This window comes from Brachycentrus maculatus, unplaced genomic scaffold, assembly GCF_059751285.1.
Source record: "Brachycentrus maculatus isolate JH-2025_06_01 unplaced genomic scaffold, ASM5975128v1 h1tg000498l, whole genome shotgun sequence".
In the NCBI taxonomy this organism is placed as follows: Eukaryota; Metazoa; Arthropoda; class Insecta; order Trichoptera; family Brachycentridae; genus Brachycentrus; species Brachycentrus maculatus.
In genome coordinates, this window is record NW_028281244.1 from 439,975 (window position 1) to 457,500 (window position 17,526).

The 17,526-nt window shown below is 34.0% G+C and overlaps 2 protein-coding genes across 2 annotated transcripts in view; one reads left to right on the plus strand and one right to left on the minus strand.

Annotated features, from left to right (window-relative positions):
• LOC148301940 (G protein-coupled receptor Mth2-like) overlaps positions 1 to 7,039 on the plus strand; it is a 94,605-nt gene extending 87,566 nt beyond the window's left edge. The window contains exon 8 of the mRNA XM_088272443.1: positions 681 to 7,039. Within this exon, the coding sequence (XP_088128569.1) occupies positions 681 to 834 (154 nt within the window). The 3' untranslated portion in view covers positions 835 to 7,039. The remainder of the gene's footprint in view (positions 1 to 680) is intronic.
• A 324-nt stretch (positions 7,040 to 7,363) lies between these two features.
• Positions 7,364 to 17,526, minus strand: part of LOC148301941 (uncharacterized) — a 46,634-nt gene continuing 36,471 nt past the window's right edge. Inside the window, exons 6-13 of the mRNA XM_088272442.1 lie at positions 16,526 to 16,654; positions 13,848 to 14,072; positions 13,318 to 13,446; positions 13,102 to 13,231; positions 11,903 to 12,239; positions 11,010 to 11,228; positions 8,947 to 9,041; positions 7,364 to 8,384 (exon numbers count right to left, since the gene is read on the minus strand). Coding sequence (XP_088128568.1) covers positions 8,265 to 8,384; positions 8,947 to 9,041; positions 11,010 to 11,228; positions 11,903 to 12,239; positions 13,102 to 13,231; positions 13,318 to 13,446; positions 13,848 to 14,072; positions 16,526 to 16,654 — 1,384 coding nt within the window. The 3' untranslated portion in view covers positions 7,364 to 8,264. The remainder of the gene's footprint in view (positions 8,385 to 8,946; positions 9,042 to 11,009; positions 11,229 to 11,902; positions 12,240 to 13,101; positions 13,232 to 13,317; positions 13,447 to 13,847; positions 14,073 to 16,525; positions 16,655 to 17,526) is intronic.

Below are 17,526 nucleotides of genomic sequence, written 5' to 3' on the forward strand. Positions count from 1 at the left end.
CTAGTTTTTCTGATATTATATTATTAAGTAGTTTAGTTTTTTTTAATATTATGATCTATACATTTCTAGGTTTAGTTTGTTTACTTTTTATGATTATTTAAAGTAATATTTTATTTATTACTGTAATGTAAATCTTTATCATAAAACTAATACTCGTACATTGTTAAACATAACTGTAACATTTGTTTTTCTGTGCAAATTGTATTGTGTGCGTGTGTGTATAAGTGCACATTTTTAAAAGTAGTGTGCGCATTTTTTAACCCGGTTTTTCACTCTAATATTTATTCAATATTACCCTGTACTAGTACCTGAAGCGGAGGGCTGATTACCTTTCCTTCATGTATTAATGATCAAGATAACACTGCGTTTATATGATGCAGTGCCCTATGCACTTTCGGGTCAGGATGTGGTTTTGAATGAAACTAAAAATAAATAGAAAATCTTTTCTATCTTTTCTTAGTTTTCTGCTTCTTTTATTGCATACTTATTCACAAGTAAAATGCACCAAACTGGTAATATTATATAGTATTCATCCCAAATGGGAGCCATGTGCCCAAACAACTGGCCCAGACCGGCCGCGCCCAAACAATCTAGACCAGCTCCCATCTTTAACCGAGTCAGTACTATCTCGCGTGCCAATCATATGAGTGATTTTAATTTAGTATTGAATGTTCTTGCAGGTACCACCTCTTACGTTACGGGTCGACAACCTCCAAGGGGAGAACTTCGTCTCGATTCCGCTCGGCTAACACCGCCTCCACCTCCGGCCTGGAAACTGAGAAGTCCTTCCTGTCTCAAGACGAGACCGCCATGCGCATGAGTCGACTCTCCTAAACCATTCATCCTTACCGTATTTTGAGCTTAACGGAAGACCCCGGCAACAGTGTTTTATGAAGCAGGAAAAAGCATATGCGATGCATGCAATTTGAGTGTGAAAGTTATGCAGAGATAGGTCATATTGTGAAAATGTCCAATGACAAGTATTAGGAATGTAACATGTTGCTATACTAAAAACAGAGAGGGTATTTTAGACATTTTAATGTATGTGTTATTTGCAAGAATTATGTATTATTCGCTGTATTCAACTTATTATTGTGCGACTCCATGTTGATTGACAGTCATCATGGTGATTTTTGTTTTGCCTTCAGCCGCTTTAAACAGCAACTTTGTGCTCTGTAGCACAATCTCTGTGGAACCTCTCACTCAAGGTTTTAAGCCTGTATATACGTCTTCTTCCTATGTTGTGTTTACCTTCGACTTTTCCTTTAAATATAATACGCAATACAAACTTCATATTTCTCTCCTTTCAAATAATGGCTAATGTATCAATCTGGTTTTATTTTCTTTATAGTACCGTCAACTTCTCTTTCTTTTCCCATGCATCTTAAACGTTTCTGTCTCGACCTAGAGAGGTCGAAACAGAATATAGAGGAATATAGAGATATACATGAGCATTTTTCTATAATACCACAATTTGAATGCTTCGATCTTCTTTGTGGTAGCTTGAGTTTGAGTCGATAATCCATAAAAACTCACGGCACATCGTACAATTCTCACGCCACAGATTGAGGTTGAAGTTCCTATTACTTATGCTGAATTGGCAGTTTCTACTATAGAGTCAAATTCGTGTATTCATATATAAAGACAAAATAGTTTTTCTGAATTGGTTATGCGGCCGATACAGGATATGTGATTTCATGAAGTGGCAATTACACAAAGATAATTGAGAAGTCCACTATCTCTTTCCATAAGGGTGAAAGCTATAAACTGTTTAATGTAATACATTGGGTTAAAATACTGGATAAAGAACATTCAATTTTACCTCATGTCAGTGTTATAATAGTAACGGAAGATGATTGGAATTGTATAACAAAACTAAGCATAGAAGATTTATAATGCAAACTAGAAGCCATGATATTGAAACAGGAATTAAACAACAAATTTATATCATTTACTTATTGTCAAGATATCCTCTCTGTATTTATTATGACAATGTGCCATAAAACCTTTAAATTTATGGATATTTCACATCCAGTTTGCAGTTGTGTTTGCAATATGTGTTCTTACTCTGACCAATGTTAATTGGCTGGTGTACAGTGATGAATGATGCAGTGGAATCCGCTTATTATGTTGGCAGATAATGTATCAATCTCTTATTATTATGTTATTTATTGTTTCGGCATTAACTTTGTGGTAAGACATGTTACAATGATTAAAGAAAACACTTGTTTTTTTACCACTTGAGTTTTATTATAGACTACATGTTTCAGAAGTTAAACTTCCATAACTAGTAGTTATTATACAGACCTGAATGATGGATGTTTAACTTCTGAAACATTTAGTCTATAATAAAACTCAAGTGGTAAAAAACAAGTGTTTTCTTTAATCACTCTTATTATTATGTATCACAATCAATCAGTCCCAAAACACTCTTGTATTCTAATTTTTTTTTAAATACATAGCTTTTGTTATCAATTCCAGTGGTTATGGGAAACTTATAATTCTAAAAATGATAGACATATCCAAATTTCACGCATCCTTGAAGTCAAAGAATTCCTAATTGACTTTTCCATTATACGATATGTTGGAAGGATAAAGTGAGTTTAAATCTGATGAACGACAGTGATTTCTTATTGTAGATTTTGACTTGGCAAACTGAAGAGATGATCGAGTCTTTAATTGACTGTCTTTTTGATTTCATACTTCACAATCTGCAAGAGGAGGTCATTGACATTTGTCTGATGTGTAGTTCAATGCATGAATGAATTTCTTGAGGAAATTCAAATTCATAAAAAAACATTTTAAAAACATTAAGGTACTTTTTATTTGTTATTTGTTATTTGTTGTTTCGGAATAGGGATTTATTTTTCATATCCTGAATTATTTATCATTATCACCAAACATATCTATGTACCTTCTTTTTATTTTAGTATACTTTATTTACATGGATACCGCGAAACGTATCTACCATGTAAATGGGGAGTTCAGTATATGAATCCAACTGATATCTCTAATTTATTTCCAAATCTTTGTTACAGCGCTTCAATATAGGATAGACAACTTGCAATGTACATATATTTATTAAACTGAATTTTAAAAAAATCAGGCGATAATTAACCAAATTTAAAGACGTAAAAATATTCTAATATTTTTTAATCAATGGCTCAAAAGGTGCATTCATTTCATCATCCGATTAGTATTAATAAAACCAACATGTCTGTAAGCGATCGCAATAAGCAGATTCCTCTGTGTTATCAACAAAGAAGTTGCATTGAATAACAACATTGCGTTGAATAAAATGATAATTATAGTTTAATTACAATTTGATGTTGCCATCTTTGAACTTAAAATAAAAATGTCCATTATTAGGTAATCTTGCTTAAACCGGGTCAGAATAATTTCAATTTGTTTTAGTTTTAGTACTCTTAATTGATTATCTTTAACATTTTAAAATAAACTTTTTGACATTATTTTGTAGCAAGGAAACTCTTTTCTACACCCATTTTCTTTTTCAATGAAATACACCAAAGAAAAAAATATATATTTAGATTATCTATACAAAAATATATGTAAGTTCAAATCATTGTAAACAATCCTAAATTTGGAATTGTATTCAAGATTTTTCATTGATGTCTCAACAGATACCAAAAAGTTTTTTTTTTTAATTCTGGGCATATACAACCTTTCGTTGAGTGGTTTAAGTGACCGCTATGTACACCGTGTACCATTCACTACTCTACCCATAACTTTAACAACTGTATTGCTTTATTTTAAACAAAAATGTTTCATATTTCACATACAAATTGGCGACGGGCCATCTATTGATAGTTAGAAAATACAGTGACATTAATTAATTTGTACAAAATACTAGTCTTTTTTTTATCCGACTACTACTTATGTAAATAGAATGGCGAATGTTACACTATGTAACATTCACCGTTCTACCTTTTATTGACAAACATACTACACAAATTTCGAAAAACAAACATACTTCAATTGCAGTGTATACAGCGTCATCTTTAGTCGAAAATTAGTGTCGGGTTGTGGTCCTGTGGTTAGTGTCGCGGACTCTTGAGACAGAGTTTTTCGGTTTAAACCCACTCTACCACAATTTGATACCTATTTCTAATAATGAGCCGTTTAGGCTCACAGAAATATGTAGTATGAAATTGAAGTACTTTTGTAAATAATAAAATCACTTTTTGTTTTAAAAAATAAATATAAAAAATTAAATAGTTGATTTATCCATGTGAGATTATTTTTCTGGATTATTTCACATACTAGGAAACACCTGAAAATGTCACGTTTAATTTCAACGTACTTATTTTTACACTGGTTATTTTACTAACAATTTTATCAAGTATGTATGTTGAAATATCAATAAAAGTGGGGCAACCCAGCATTTATGGGCAAAGATTTAAACACCTTTAAATTGTTATGAATTTTCTTTAAAATTCTTTAAATAGTTTTTTAAGAGAAAAGGATTAACTGTTAAGAATTAGTTTATAAATTATCAATTAGTTTTTTTTTACTATTAGTCAAATCATCGTACAAATAGTTTTATGTTGAAATTCTTATTTTATATCGAACCAAAGTATTATTAATATGTTTTATTTATTAACTCCATCAATTATTTGTCAAGTATGAATTGATACGAGGAATTTCACCTGACAATGGTTTGTTCCATTTGAAAGTAAGAAAACTGACTTCTCATCCATTATTGAATGATGGTATTATAGTTGGTGCTAGAAGTTGATTAAAGATGAAACGGAGGGATGATTTCCGCCGGTGATGTGGTTATGACTGATTATGCTGTAAGCGGAAAAGCGTAATCGTTTACTCTCAAAAAATGCTGAAAGACTTCTTCACAATCAAGTTTTAGCATTAGATTTTAACGCTTTTTTTTTCATTTTTTTTTAAATATGCCTATGATATCCGTAAAAAATTGTGAGTATGTATGAGAAAATGCATGAATGTGAAAGAGGCTAAAAAATTTTACAAAGACAGAGTGGTGTGGCGTTGTATTCTCTATGCCTACCCTATAGGGAAGCAGCGTGATGATTAAATATATTTTTTAAGTGAAATTTCTTTAGGTGTGTCCTAACAAACTAATTAGCAAGCCTGAATCATAAGTGAAACTCTTCCCCTTCTCCTAATTCAACCGGGATTTGAAAGGAAAGAGTGAGAAAATCGCTTCTACTCTCTCCGTCTCATATGTCATAGACAGTTTACACGCATGCGTTGAGCATACTGTGTTAATACGTAGCATAGGGAACCAATACACGCTAGTATATTATAAATATAGCAAATGCTAAACACGTTTTAATATTTATTAGTTTACAATTTTTACTGTGCGAAATGTGATGTGAATGAAAAAAACCAGTACAGAAAGAGTGTGACCCTTTTAAGAATGAAAAAAAGCCAATAAACTACAAAAAATTCACCAAAAACTACTCTAGAAAGAAATGGAGAGCTTTGAGCCAGGCAAAAGGCAAAGTACACGGTAGAAAATATAAACTCCCAAGGACTCAAAATATACTGAATGCATCGATGGCGTCGTACCCATTAATTCTTCCTTAGAGTATGAATTAATGGAAATTGATCAATAAAATAAATATTTCATTTGATAAGTGAAATTTTCTTAAAATAAATTCCATTTTCTTCAATAAAATCCTCACCAAATACAAAAGAACAAGGCATAAAATCAACTGCCTCCAGACCCTAAAGAAGTTTCACTTCTAACGCATGAGAGTCTCACGCATATTTTTTTAATACTCGCTTCCAGTAATCGGCAAATACCAAATACCAAAAAAAGGAACCAAATATACTGGTCACCGGAAAGTAACCGAATCCGTTTCATCTCTAATATAGATCTTCCATGCTGATGACATTGAAGTGTAGAAATTTATTGGTTAAATGTAATTTTATTTTATGACTTGTAATAGATTTTACGCTTATATCTAGTTACGAATTTGTAAAATGAATTTCCATTCTATATTATATAAACATATTTTATGTAGGATATTATTATAATAATTTCATCATGTCTGACATTCATTGTAAGCAAGGTGTGCAAATATTTTAATCATTGATTTGGAGAAAAAATTTACTATCTGAAAAATGTATGATATTCAAAATTTAACTAAAAATTATTTTTAGAAATTTTAAGTTATATCTCTGTAAATTAAAATTATTTTTAGAACGCCTAAATAACATTTTTTCATACTTAAAAATATATTTTATGCCGATTGTTGCAATTTGTCTCCAAAACAATGACTAAATTAATTTTGCATTCATCTTACCATGTTGGAATTTACCATGTCACTATTTATTGTATGTCATTTGAATATCAATGCTTTTGTATTGCGTGAAAGTACATAATAATTGTGCTTGAATTTGCTAAATACCACATATTTTTGTACTTAATATATAGTAGTTAAAACCAAATAATTTAATATGTCAATATGCGAGACTTACTGCCATCTATGGGGAAGTAGAGATATTACAAATCCTTTAATATTTTTTATGTTAAATTTCTTTAATTTTTACTATTTACACTTTCATGGTCGCGATACTAGCTGCGACTAATTGACGACTGACCCCTAGTTTTTATCATATCTCGTATTTTCCATTTCAGATATTGCTTAAGACAGAATAGAATAATAAATATTCATTTTTATTTGTATTTTTCAATTGGGGATCCTTAGATCGATTAACCAGGATGTTTATTTCCCACCCATTTCAGTAAACCGAGCTGATGTATTAAATGATTTGGTTACAATGCTAAAATTTTCACAAAAAAACATTATATAGGAATTAGAAAGTAAAGAGAATTTTGCTTTCACCTATTTTTTGGACAATTTCATTTGTAATAACTGACTTTTTATAATCATGTTATAATAATAGCTACTTATGTTCCTTCTTTATAAAAAAATATATATAAAATAAAATTGACCATTCAGAAGTCACTGATAGATCATAGTACACGTTTCTTTATCTTGTGTACATGATCTTATTAAAAGATTCTGACATCAAAAAACATATGTTTTATTTATCAATATATTATAATTCAAACCAAAGAACTTGTTTTATATTTAAATTGAAATATTTATACTGAACAGAGAAAATATAAATCAAACAAAAAAATCTTTGATTCAATTTTTGTTGAACCTTATCTGAATTATAAGTACATGCTGGTGTTTGTATCTCAATGTTTTTTTTACTGTTTGAAAATCCTAGTTATTAATAGTCAATTCATAAAATTATGTAACGCTAATTCCTTCTATGATTAGTTAATACTTGGTTTAAAAACGTCCAAAGAAATTTATATATTTTAGAAATGTCAAAAATAAAGAAAAACAATTTATCAAACTGGTTTTATTTTACAAAATAATCATAACCTATTACAAATGCTGTAGTTGGGAATCATCAAAGTGAGAGCTCAGAGACTTAAGCTCTTAGGCCAGTATATACGTCATCTTCCTATTCTGCGTTAATTTTCAACTTCGTCTTGTCATATTATCCCTATGATTTTGTAATTCTCTCCACATAAAATGACCAAAGTACTTTCTTTAACATCTATCTTCCCGTGCATCTTAAAACATCTTCTTATGGAGCTCTGTCAACCCATGATATTTTGAACATTCTTCTACAAAACCATATTTTAAATGCTTGCAATCTTTTTTGTGGTAGCTTTGGTGAAAGTCGATAATCGGCTTCTGAACCATGGTTCTCCATGGGTCAAAAGCCGATTATCGACGAAAGTGCTGAAAAGATGCAGCATCGTAGAACTGTTATGCGCAGAATGAGGTTGAAGTTTTTATTTGAATAGCTGAATTGATGGCGCTATAGCGCCAAATGCTTGTATTCATAGAGACAAAATAGTGTTTCTGAAAGCTGGTACAGTTCGACAAATTTGTTATACGGCCGTAACAGGATATGCGTTCTCATGAAGTGTAAAAGTTATATGACTCCTTAGTATCGCATTTCGAAGAAGCAGTTTCTGGCCATTATTGGATTGAATATCAACAGATACACAGCCTGCAATTGAACTGCAAAGGATAAATTATGGTGCGAGACAATAATTTATTACCAGTTCTGTCCGGAATAATATGTTTATCATATTAGTTTCTCAAGAATAAACCTAACTTTGGCTTATTTAATATCACACTTAAATAGATTATACTTAAGCCTTCAATGTGTCTTCACATTAATATAATTTAATGAACTATTACCTATATAACATTAAACATTATTCAGTTGAATTATAGTATAATATTTAAGAATTCTGGTTCTTGTGTGAGATCGGGGATATCTTCAGTACATATGGTGATATCATATCCTTCTTTGCCTATTAGCCAGAATGTGTCCATATCTCCCTTTCCCTGCAAATAACATTTAAAAAAGGTTAGTAGTTTAACACAATTGGATAGAAATGAGCATCTAGTAACCATGCAAGAAGTTTGAGATGCATTTCCCAAGAGTGCCAAATGAGATATTAATATAAATAGATTTTTCCATTCTAATATTTAATTAATCTCACCCTGAAACACCGCAGGAGTATTAATAATGCTTTCACACAAGAACAATCAAGACAACACTAAAATAAGCATGCAATCCAGTCTAAGATACATAGAATTATATAAATTATATTAATTCAATTGTTAAACTACTCGTACTTGTGTTAAAAATGTAATTAAAATATATAAAACACTTTTGTAAGACCACTCTATTAGTGTTAATATCACTAGTTTTGAGAACTACAGATGATTTCAAAAGTAGTTCAGTTCTTTAAGTTAATTGGCTGTGATTAATTAAGGACGACGTAGCCGAAGGACACTGTCTATTTAACATTTGAATTTTAACTTGTGTTTAATAAAAACAGTTTTGTACAGGAGTTTTAACTTAAAATGGAAAACACATTATGTTGATGAACAGTTAACTTACTTTGATATTTGTGTATCCTCGTGGTTCCACAATATATCCAGCTTCAAGTTTATCCAGGGCTTCCTTCGTTGTAGCAGATATGTGAATTTTCATCTCTGCATAAAATATGAACATTAAATTACAATAGAATATATTTTTATACATATTTGTACATAGTTTATATTGTTTTACAGTTTATATTGCAACAAATGTTTTGTTAAAAAAAATTACAATAAATCTATTGAATTAAAGATGGCAGTGGTACTTCTAAAGATGTCAAGTATGCTATTCGGTTTGATTCTTAGATAAATCGTTATAAAGCTACTCAAATGTAGGTGACTAATGTAATAAAAATGATGTCGGGTACCATAAAAGTAATGGTTCCGGTTGTGGTCCCGTGGTTAGTGTCGCGGACTCTTGAGTCAGAGTTTCTCGGTTCGAACGCAATCTACCACAATTTGATACCTATTTCTAATAATGAGCCGCTTAGGCTCACGGAAATACTATGAAATTGAAATATTTGTGTAAATAATAAAAAAATCGGCAGCAAAATCAAGATTTACAAAATTTGTGTCCGACCCATCATGACCTATGGAATCAAAAGTAGAGGGGACACCGTCGGCACAAAAAACGCGTTTAAACACGTTAAAAAAGTGTCAGAAATGAAGACTCTTAGAAGCATATCAGGCAAGAGTCTTCGAGATAGAAAAAGAAACGCCAGGATCAGGGAAATATGCGGGATCGAAGATGTCATTAGGTGGGGAAGGCAACGAAGCAGACAATGGTGTGCGCATGTGAGGAGAATGGAGCCATCCAGACTCCCCCACATCGCACTGTACGGCCAACCCCATGTTAGATGACTCCCGGGCAGACCACCAAAGAGAATGGTCGATAGCTGGGAATCGACATCGCCGGAGACTAATCCCTCTTAAAAACAGGCCACAAGGCCTAAAACAAGATGAAGAAGAAGACAAATATTTCTCTTTTTCTTTAAAAAAAATGTCAAGATTTTTTTATTGATATCTCAGCAATAAAGAAGAGGAATATAGAATTACCTACAACATTTTGAGTGTGTGCAAATACTTTCTCACAAATCTGGATTATCTTCAATTATAGGAGTTATTTATCATATTATTTTTTGACATCGATAGATGATTCTTCATCAGGTAACGTTTTTACACATTTACGAGGCCTACGTTTTTACACATTTACGAGGCCTAGTAACACATTTACGAGGCCTACGACCGTAGTAAGCCCCGTATATACCCAGACTTCCATATTCTTCTTCATCTTTGTTAAGATCTCAAAAAATAATAGAATTACTTAAGTAACATGTAGCAGATCTCTTTTATTAAAGCATAAAAAAACTTGAGTAGTGTGTTTGTCATGTTGAACGGTTTGTAAAGTGATCGATCAAAGCTGCCAATGATAAGTCGTGTGCATTGTAAAGGCCCAGAGGTCTCCATATTTCTTTCTTTATTCAGATATCATTAATCAAATTAAATTAAATTAAAATCTAAATACTTATAAACAACTACCAAGTGAAGCACATCCAGGATATGTAAAGAAAGATTAGGAGACCGAAAATATTGTAAAAAAAATATTACCCGCTTAGATATATCTAATCAAATATAGATGGCAGTAATTGACTATTATAGTTATACTATCGACCCTAAGATATCATGCATAAGTTCTGGTTTATTTCTTCAAAATTGATTGTAATAGATCTAGTCAAATATAGATGGCAGTATAATGCAAACAATGTGCCTGAAATGGAGTTACGTCTTCGAAAGATAAAATCAAATTTAATCAAACCAGCAACAGCATTGAAACGTCCATACCATAATCTTTTTTCTAATCTATGAGACAAAAATATAAAATGCAATAATTGTGTTTTTTAAAAGATATTTTTTTAAAAGAGTATAAAGTGTTTACACTAGCCAAATACCAAGGCGTGGACCCTGGGACGCTCAGACTTCCATCTTCTTCTTCTTTGAGACACCTATAAGACTTGTTATTTGATCCCCCTGCGAAGAGAACCCGGAATAGAAGCAATATTGAGGGTGAGATATAGAGATAGGCACCTTCCCCGTTGGACTCCATCCGGCTGGCCGTGTTGACCGTGTCCCCGAAGAGGCAGTAGCGCGGCATGGCGGTGCCCACGACGCCCGCCACGCAGGGCCCCGTGTGGATGCCGGCGCGCGCTCGCAGCGTCTCGCCCGGCCGGTGCGGGATGCGGAACCCCGCTAGACCGCCCATCAGCTCCAGCGCCATGTCGGCTATCTCGCCGGCGTGACGGTCGCCTGCAACTCCATTCCGTAATACAATAGGCGAGCGTCAAGGACAAATTCCAGGCTGTCTGCTCAAAACATGAACACATTGCCAGAAGAGGATCACGTAGTCTAGAAAATCAAATCACTATCGGCAAAGGTCATACAAAACGGAGAAGTGAGGTCCGGAGAATACCAGGAGGTCTGAAGAAGCAGCGTGATGGTTAGCTTGCCGACCATGCGGGTATTTACAAGATTGCGGCTTTATTACTGTCACCAATGTGTCACCAACGTACCCACTTTTACAGTTTCTAAATTAGTTTTTTTTTCATACTAAAAGATAAAGACAGGAGTTTGAAACACTACAGGCAGTTTTAACTCCGCCTTGTTTCAACTCAGTTTTAACTCCATTGTGTTATGTATTAACAAGGCCAAGATAGAACAGTGGAGATTACTGCAAGACCATGATGTCCAGGATGACCACAACCAGAGTCCATGAGAATCACGAAATATTGACAAATTGTTGTTATTTTAACATCTTACATATAGTCGTTAATAATTAGTTGTTGAATGACGCTGATGGCTTTCAAATTTTTTTTTTCTTGGACCCCTATCCACACTTTGGTATTCAAACTACAGAATTCAGGGATCCATAGAGGAAAGATTAGTCCATGATCGCGATGTCCTACAAAATAATGATCAAGTACCGTTTCTCTGTGGAAGACCCGATGCAACCATGTAGGCGTCCCCTATGGTCTCCACCTTGTACACGTCGTGCTTCAGTATTCGGGAGTCGAAGAGGCGGTAGAGGGCGTTGAGCATGTTGACCACCTCCATGGCGGAGGACGAGGCGGCCAGCTGCGTGAAGCCGGCGATGTCGCTGAAGTAGACCGTGACGCAGGCGAACGCCTCGGCCGGCACGGCGCGGCGCAGGCGCAGCTGCCGCACCACGGCCGCCGGCAGCATCTGGCGGAGAAGGCGGTCGCTCTTCTGCTTCTCGGAGCGCAGCTCCAGGGTTCTAGTCTCCAGACTCGTAGCGAATTTCTGAAAACGTGAATTATGAACCTATGAGAACATGGATTATCTTCCTGGGTCCATCCCAACTTATCGTCTTTGCAGACTGTTGGGGTCAGCTCTTCTCCTTGTCAGGTTGTAGATCCTTCTTTCATGGACAACGTTATCTAGCCCGTGCCTTCGAATTGCCATGACTTTACTTTCTGCAGCATCCATGAATTATTTGGTCTTCTTCTAGATGTCTTTCGAGGAAGACCCATGGCGATTGGCTGGTTCACAATATGTTCTCTGCGTCCTATGTGCTCATACCTTTCCTCTACCTTACTATTGATGATTGTTACAATGCGTGATCTTTTTATTTTATCTCTAAAAAACACTGCAGCTGACCATTTGACCATCTTAGCATTCACATTTCAACAGTTTATGGATTATAAACAATGCAAGCCTCAAAACATTGTGGTGTGGTGTGGAGAAATTTTATCAAATGTACAGTGATGTGGAAAACTTTAAAGTGTCCGGTTGTGGTCCCGTGGTTAGTGTCTCTTGAGTCAGAGTTTCTCAGTTCGAACCCACACTCTACTACAATTTGATACCTGTTTCTATTAATAAGCCGCTTAGGCTCACAGAAATAGTATGAAATTGAAGAATTTTTGTAAATAATATAAACACAAATATTTAACTTTTTAATTTAAAAAAAACATATCCTTAAGGTAGTGAGTATATATAATAATTCAACTTTATATGCCTTAATGTAGAAATCATAAAATATAAAAGTTAGCCTTTCTTGGTAGATTTAGCAGACCAATCATCCTCCCCTCAGCAATTTATAATTTGTTGATTTTATGAACTTATGTCTAAAAAATTATAAGTAAAAAATACAAAATTTCAATACCTGTATTGTTTGCGTGGCATGCCTCACTAAACAGATGATGATAGGACACCCAACGAGCACAAGTACCAGGAGAGTTGCACCAACCACTTGACTCTTTCTGGCTACCCACATTTGGGTGGCTACCATGGATCTACGAAATAAATATATGACAATCAACTCTTGGCTTGCGATAAAATAATGTACTGGCAAATATTCAAGGTAGACATTATTATTTACTCTATGGTAGATGTGAGGTGCTGTTGGTAGACCCGAATAGTGTCTATGTACCGCGACATGGCTTCCGTAAATATCTTTGCGGCTGTCGTGTTTCCGGGCCGTGGGATATTCTTGTAGATTTCATTAAGCCTGTAAATCAAATCAATATGAAAACTGATTAATTTCACGATGCTATTAAAGTGAGAACAAATGACGAATTCGGTTAAAACTGCCAATATCCCTGTCACTGCTAATCTAATAAATATAAGTTTGTAAAACCAACAAACTAAAGACTCACAGTAAAACCGGGATACGATTTGGTTTCACATTTTCTAATAACATTCATAAATTAGTTTTTAAAATAAAATTGCTTTGCAAGAGACTGTCAGGAAGCCTAGATGCTTCTGTATCAGATCCGGGAATGCAGTTGGGACAGCCATTTAATACGTCTAATGCTCTCATTTTTTGAGTTTTGGATGCGTCTAGATAGACAGTCCATAACATAACCCATCATAAAATTCTAATACAATTCAGGATAATAAAAAATTCACCTTTTTGTGCAGACAGGACAGTAATCTTGGTTGAGGAAGTGTCGCGCACTGGGCGCCAGTTGTTGCGCCGCAGACAGGTGGTCGGTTGCCAGCGCGTCGTGCCGCACGAAGCGCGCGTAGCTTTTCTTGTCCAGGGAACCGTGCACGAAGTAGAATATGCCCAGCGTGGCACCAGCCGACGCGTGCTCCACAGCGCGCAGTAGCTCGCGACTCGCACATAGCTCTCTGCGAAGAACAACGTCAAAATATATAAATTAAACCTATGGAATATGGCAGCTGGAGGCGCATTGCAGGAGCCTGGCTGAAGACCTAAGCCGACATCAGATCCATGTTACTTCACAAGGAACTCAAATGAGAGGTGGTTGTGAAGGACATTGGCTCCATAAACCACTGGACAGGTAAGCAAAATGTTCTTACCGACCATTTTTCAGTTCTTTGATTTCAGGAGACTGCAGAAATCTGGCTTTGAGCTCACCCAAATCCTTACGGGTCGCAGTGGGTTCATGAGCTGCATCGTTTCAAGCTCTCTGAGATCGACAACTGTACATGTGATGATGAGCCACCTCAAGATGTCCTTTACCTGTTAATGCTTTGCCTCCATATTAGATTTCAAAGACAACAGTTGGAAGCGCGCTCCAAGAACCTGGGTGAGGACGTATCCGATATCGGATCCATGTTAGTTTATAAGGAACGGTCACGAGAGGTGAGATACATGATAAAAATAGTGAAGGACAATGGTACCATAAACCAAACTAGGATAAAAAATGCAAAACCCCAGAAAAATATGTATATACATTTAAATACATCCACATTTGTATATACGTATATAACACACAAATGAATAATAAAAATAAAATCAATAATCATGTAAACTAAAAATGACAATTCAATATACTCAGATGCTCGTGTAACCCTTCAATCAATAATATCGTAGAATGACACTTCGTCATTTGGAGTCGTTTTTCATAAATTCTTACTGTTAGATTTTTTTTAATATATTCATATTAGTTACTATATATATACCGTCAGTGTGAACATCTGCCCACATCTCTTATTCTTAAGGGTGTTTGTGCACTACACAGAATTACACGGAATTTTACCGTCCGGCACGTCAGTTAGCGTTTTAAAACGATGATTGGCTTATGCTTTTGTCCATCTTTCTTTTGGATCGGAGCTCTTGATCGGTGCGTGAACACGTTTTGCGTAAATTCCATGACGCTAAACTGTCATAGTCGCTTTATTTTTCAAAACTGGACTACCGTACGGTAAAATTCAATGTTATGTACAAGCTGCTTAAGACTAGCAAGTGCGTTAGTCGTTGTGCGATGTGTACTGAAGATTTTCAATACTACTTTGAATCATGAGTACTATGAACATTTTTTTTTAAATATAAACATTTTTATAAAATACAATATAAAGTCAAATTTGTTTTGAAAACGTCCAATTTGATTTGATTAACGTTGGATTTGATTTGAAATGATCAACGTCCAATTTTATTTGATAAACGTCCAATTTGATTTAATAAACGTTTAATTTGATTGATAAAAGTCCAATTTGATTTGATAAATGCCCGATTTGATTTGATAAACGTCCGATTTGATTTGATAAACGTTCAATTTGATTTGATAAACGTCCAATATGATGTGATAAATGTCAAATTTTATTTGATAAACGTCCAATTTGATTTGATAAACGTCCAATATGATGTGATAAATGTCATATTTGATTTGATAAAAGTCCAATATGATTTGATAAATGTACAATTTGATTTGATAAACGTTTACTTTGATTGATAAAAGTCCAATTTGATTTCATCAAAGTTTGATTTGATTTGATAGGATAAAAGTCCTTTTTTTATTTGATAAACGCCCGATTTGATTTGATAAACGTCCAATTTGATTTGAAAATCGTCTGATTTGATCTGATAAACGTCCAATTTGATATGATAAACGTCTGATTCGATTTGATAAACGTTCAATTTGATCTGATAAACGTCCAATTTGATCTGATAAACGTTCAATTTGATTTGATAAACATCCAGTTTGATTTGATAAACGTCCAATTTGATTTGAAAATCGTCTGATTTGATTTGATAAACGTCCAATTTGATCTGATAAACGTCTGATTTGATTTGATAAACGTTCAATTTGATCTGATAAACGTCCAATTTGATCTGATAAACGTTCAATTTGATTTGATAAACATCCAGTTTGATTTGATAAACGTCCAATTTGATTTGAAAATCGTCTGATTTGATTTGATAAACGTCCAATTTGATCTGATAAACGTCTGATTTGATTTGATAAACGTTCAATTTGATCTGATAAACGTCCAATTTGATCTGATAAACGTTCAATTTGATTTGATAAACATCCAGTTTGATTTGATAAACGTCTAATTTGATTTGATGAACGTAAAATTTAATTTGATGAATGTCCAATTTAATAAGTAAGGCGTCCCAGATTGCTTATAAAACGTCTAATTTGAATTTGATAGACGTCTAATTTAACAACTAAGGCGTCGAATTTGATTTCATAAACGTCTAATTTGAAAAGTAAGGCGTGTAGTTTGGTTCGTAAAACCTTCAATATAATTGATAAACGTCTAATTTGAAAAGTAAGGCGACCAGTTTGGTTCGTAAAACGTCCAATTTGAAGTGAAAAACCTGTATATCTTACCTCCACATATTTCCCGTGGCTGTGGTGGCTATCCTGAGGGCCATGAGGTCCAGCAGGTTGTCACTGATGGACGCGTACCTCGCCACTTGGTCAGCCTGGCGGGACACGAGGGATTCTTCGTTCTCCGATCTACAATTACACAAAATAACACATCAGAAATGAGGACATTGAAGTGCGTAACCGGAAACACGTTAAGAGACCGAATAAGTCATCAATAAGTCGAACCGAGGATATAGTCAGATGGGGAAGACAGCCAAGATGATTCTGGAATGCCCAATGGGCATTTTTTTTATTTAATTTATTAGTTGGAATCCAAACTGTAATTTACCTCAAAAATCACGAAAAAATGAAACTTTGACATCAATCCGGAGACAGAGAGAGTTATCATGATGAATTCATATTTTACACATGTTATTTAAGGACCATTTGGCACCTTTTGATCGTTGTGCCCATTAAGAAATCGAAAAAAAAGTTAAAACTGCCCGGCCCATATCCATAAAATGCAAGAAAACGGACTGACTCAAATTCCTCTCCAAGAGAACCCAGTCCTCCAAAGATTTCCATGTAATTGAAAGAAACTGCAAAGTGTTGAAGTAAAATACATTTATAAATCTATATTTTTTCATAATAATATTTATAAAAAAATGTACATAAATATACAAAAAAAAAATCTTCAAATTCTTAAGTAATACTGACCCAGTTTATCAAGTTTCCATATAATTTATAGGCACTGCAAAGTGTTGAAGTAAAATGCGTATAATACATTTTATAGTCATTTGATATTTGCTTTTAAATTATACCGCACCATTATAAGTTAAGCTGAGCGCCGTTGGGGATTTCTGCATAAGTACTTATAATAAATAATATGTTCTATTATCCACTGTATGTACTCGTATAACGTATAAACAGCTCTATTGAAAATTAACAAAGTAACTAATTAACTGACTAAACATCATACTCATATCCTAAGTAAACTCACAAGTAAAATCATTTACCTAAAT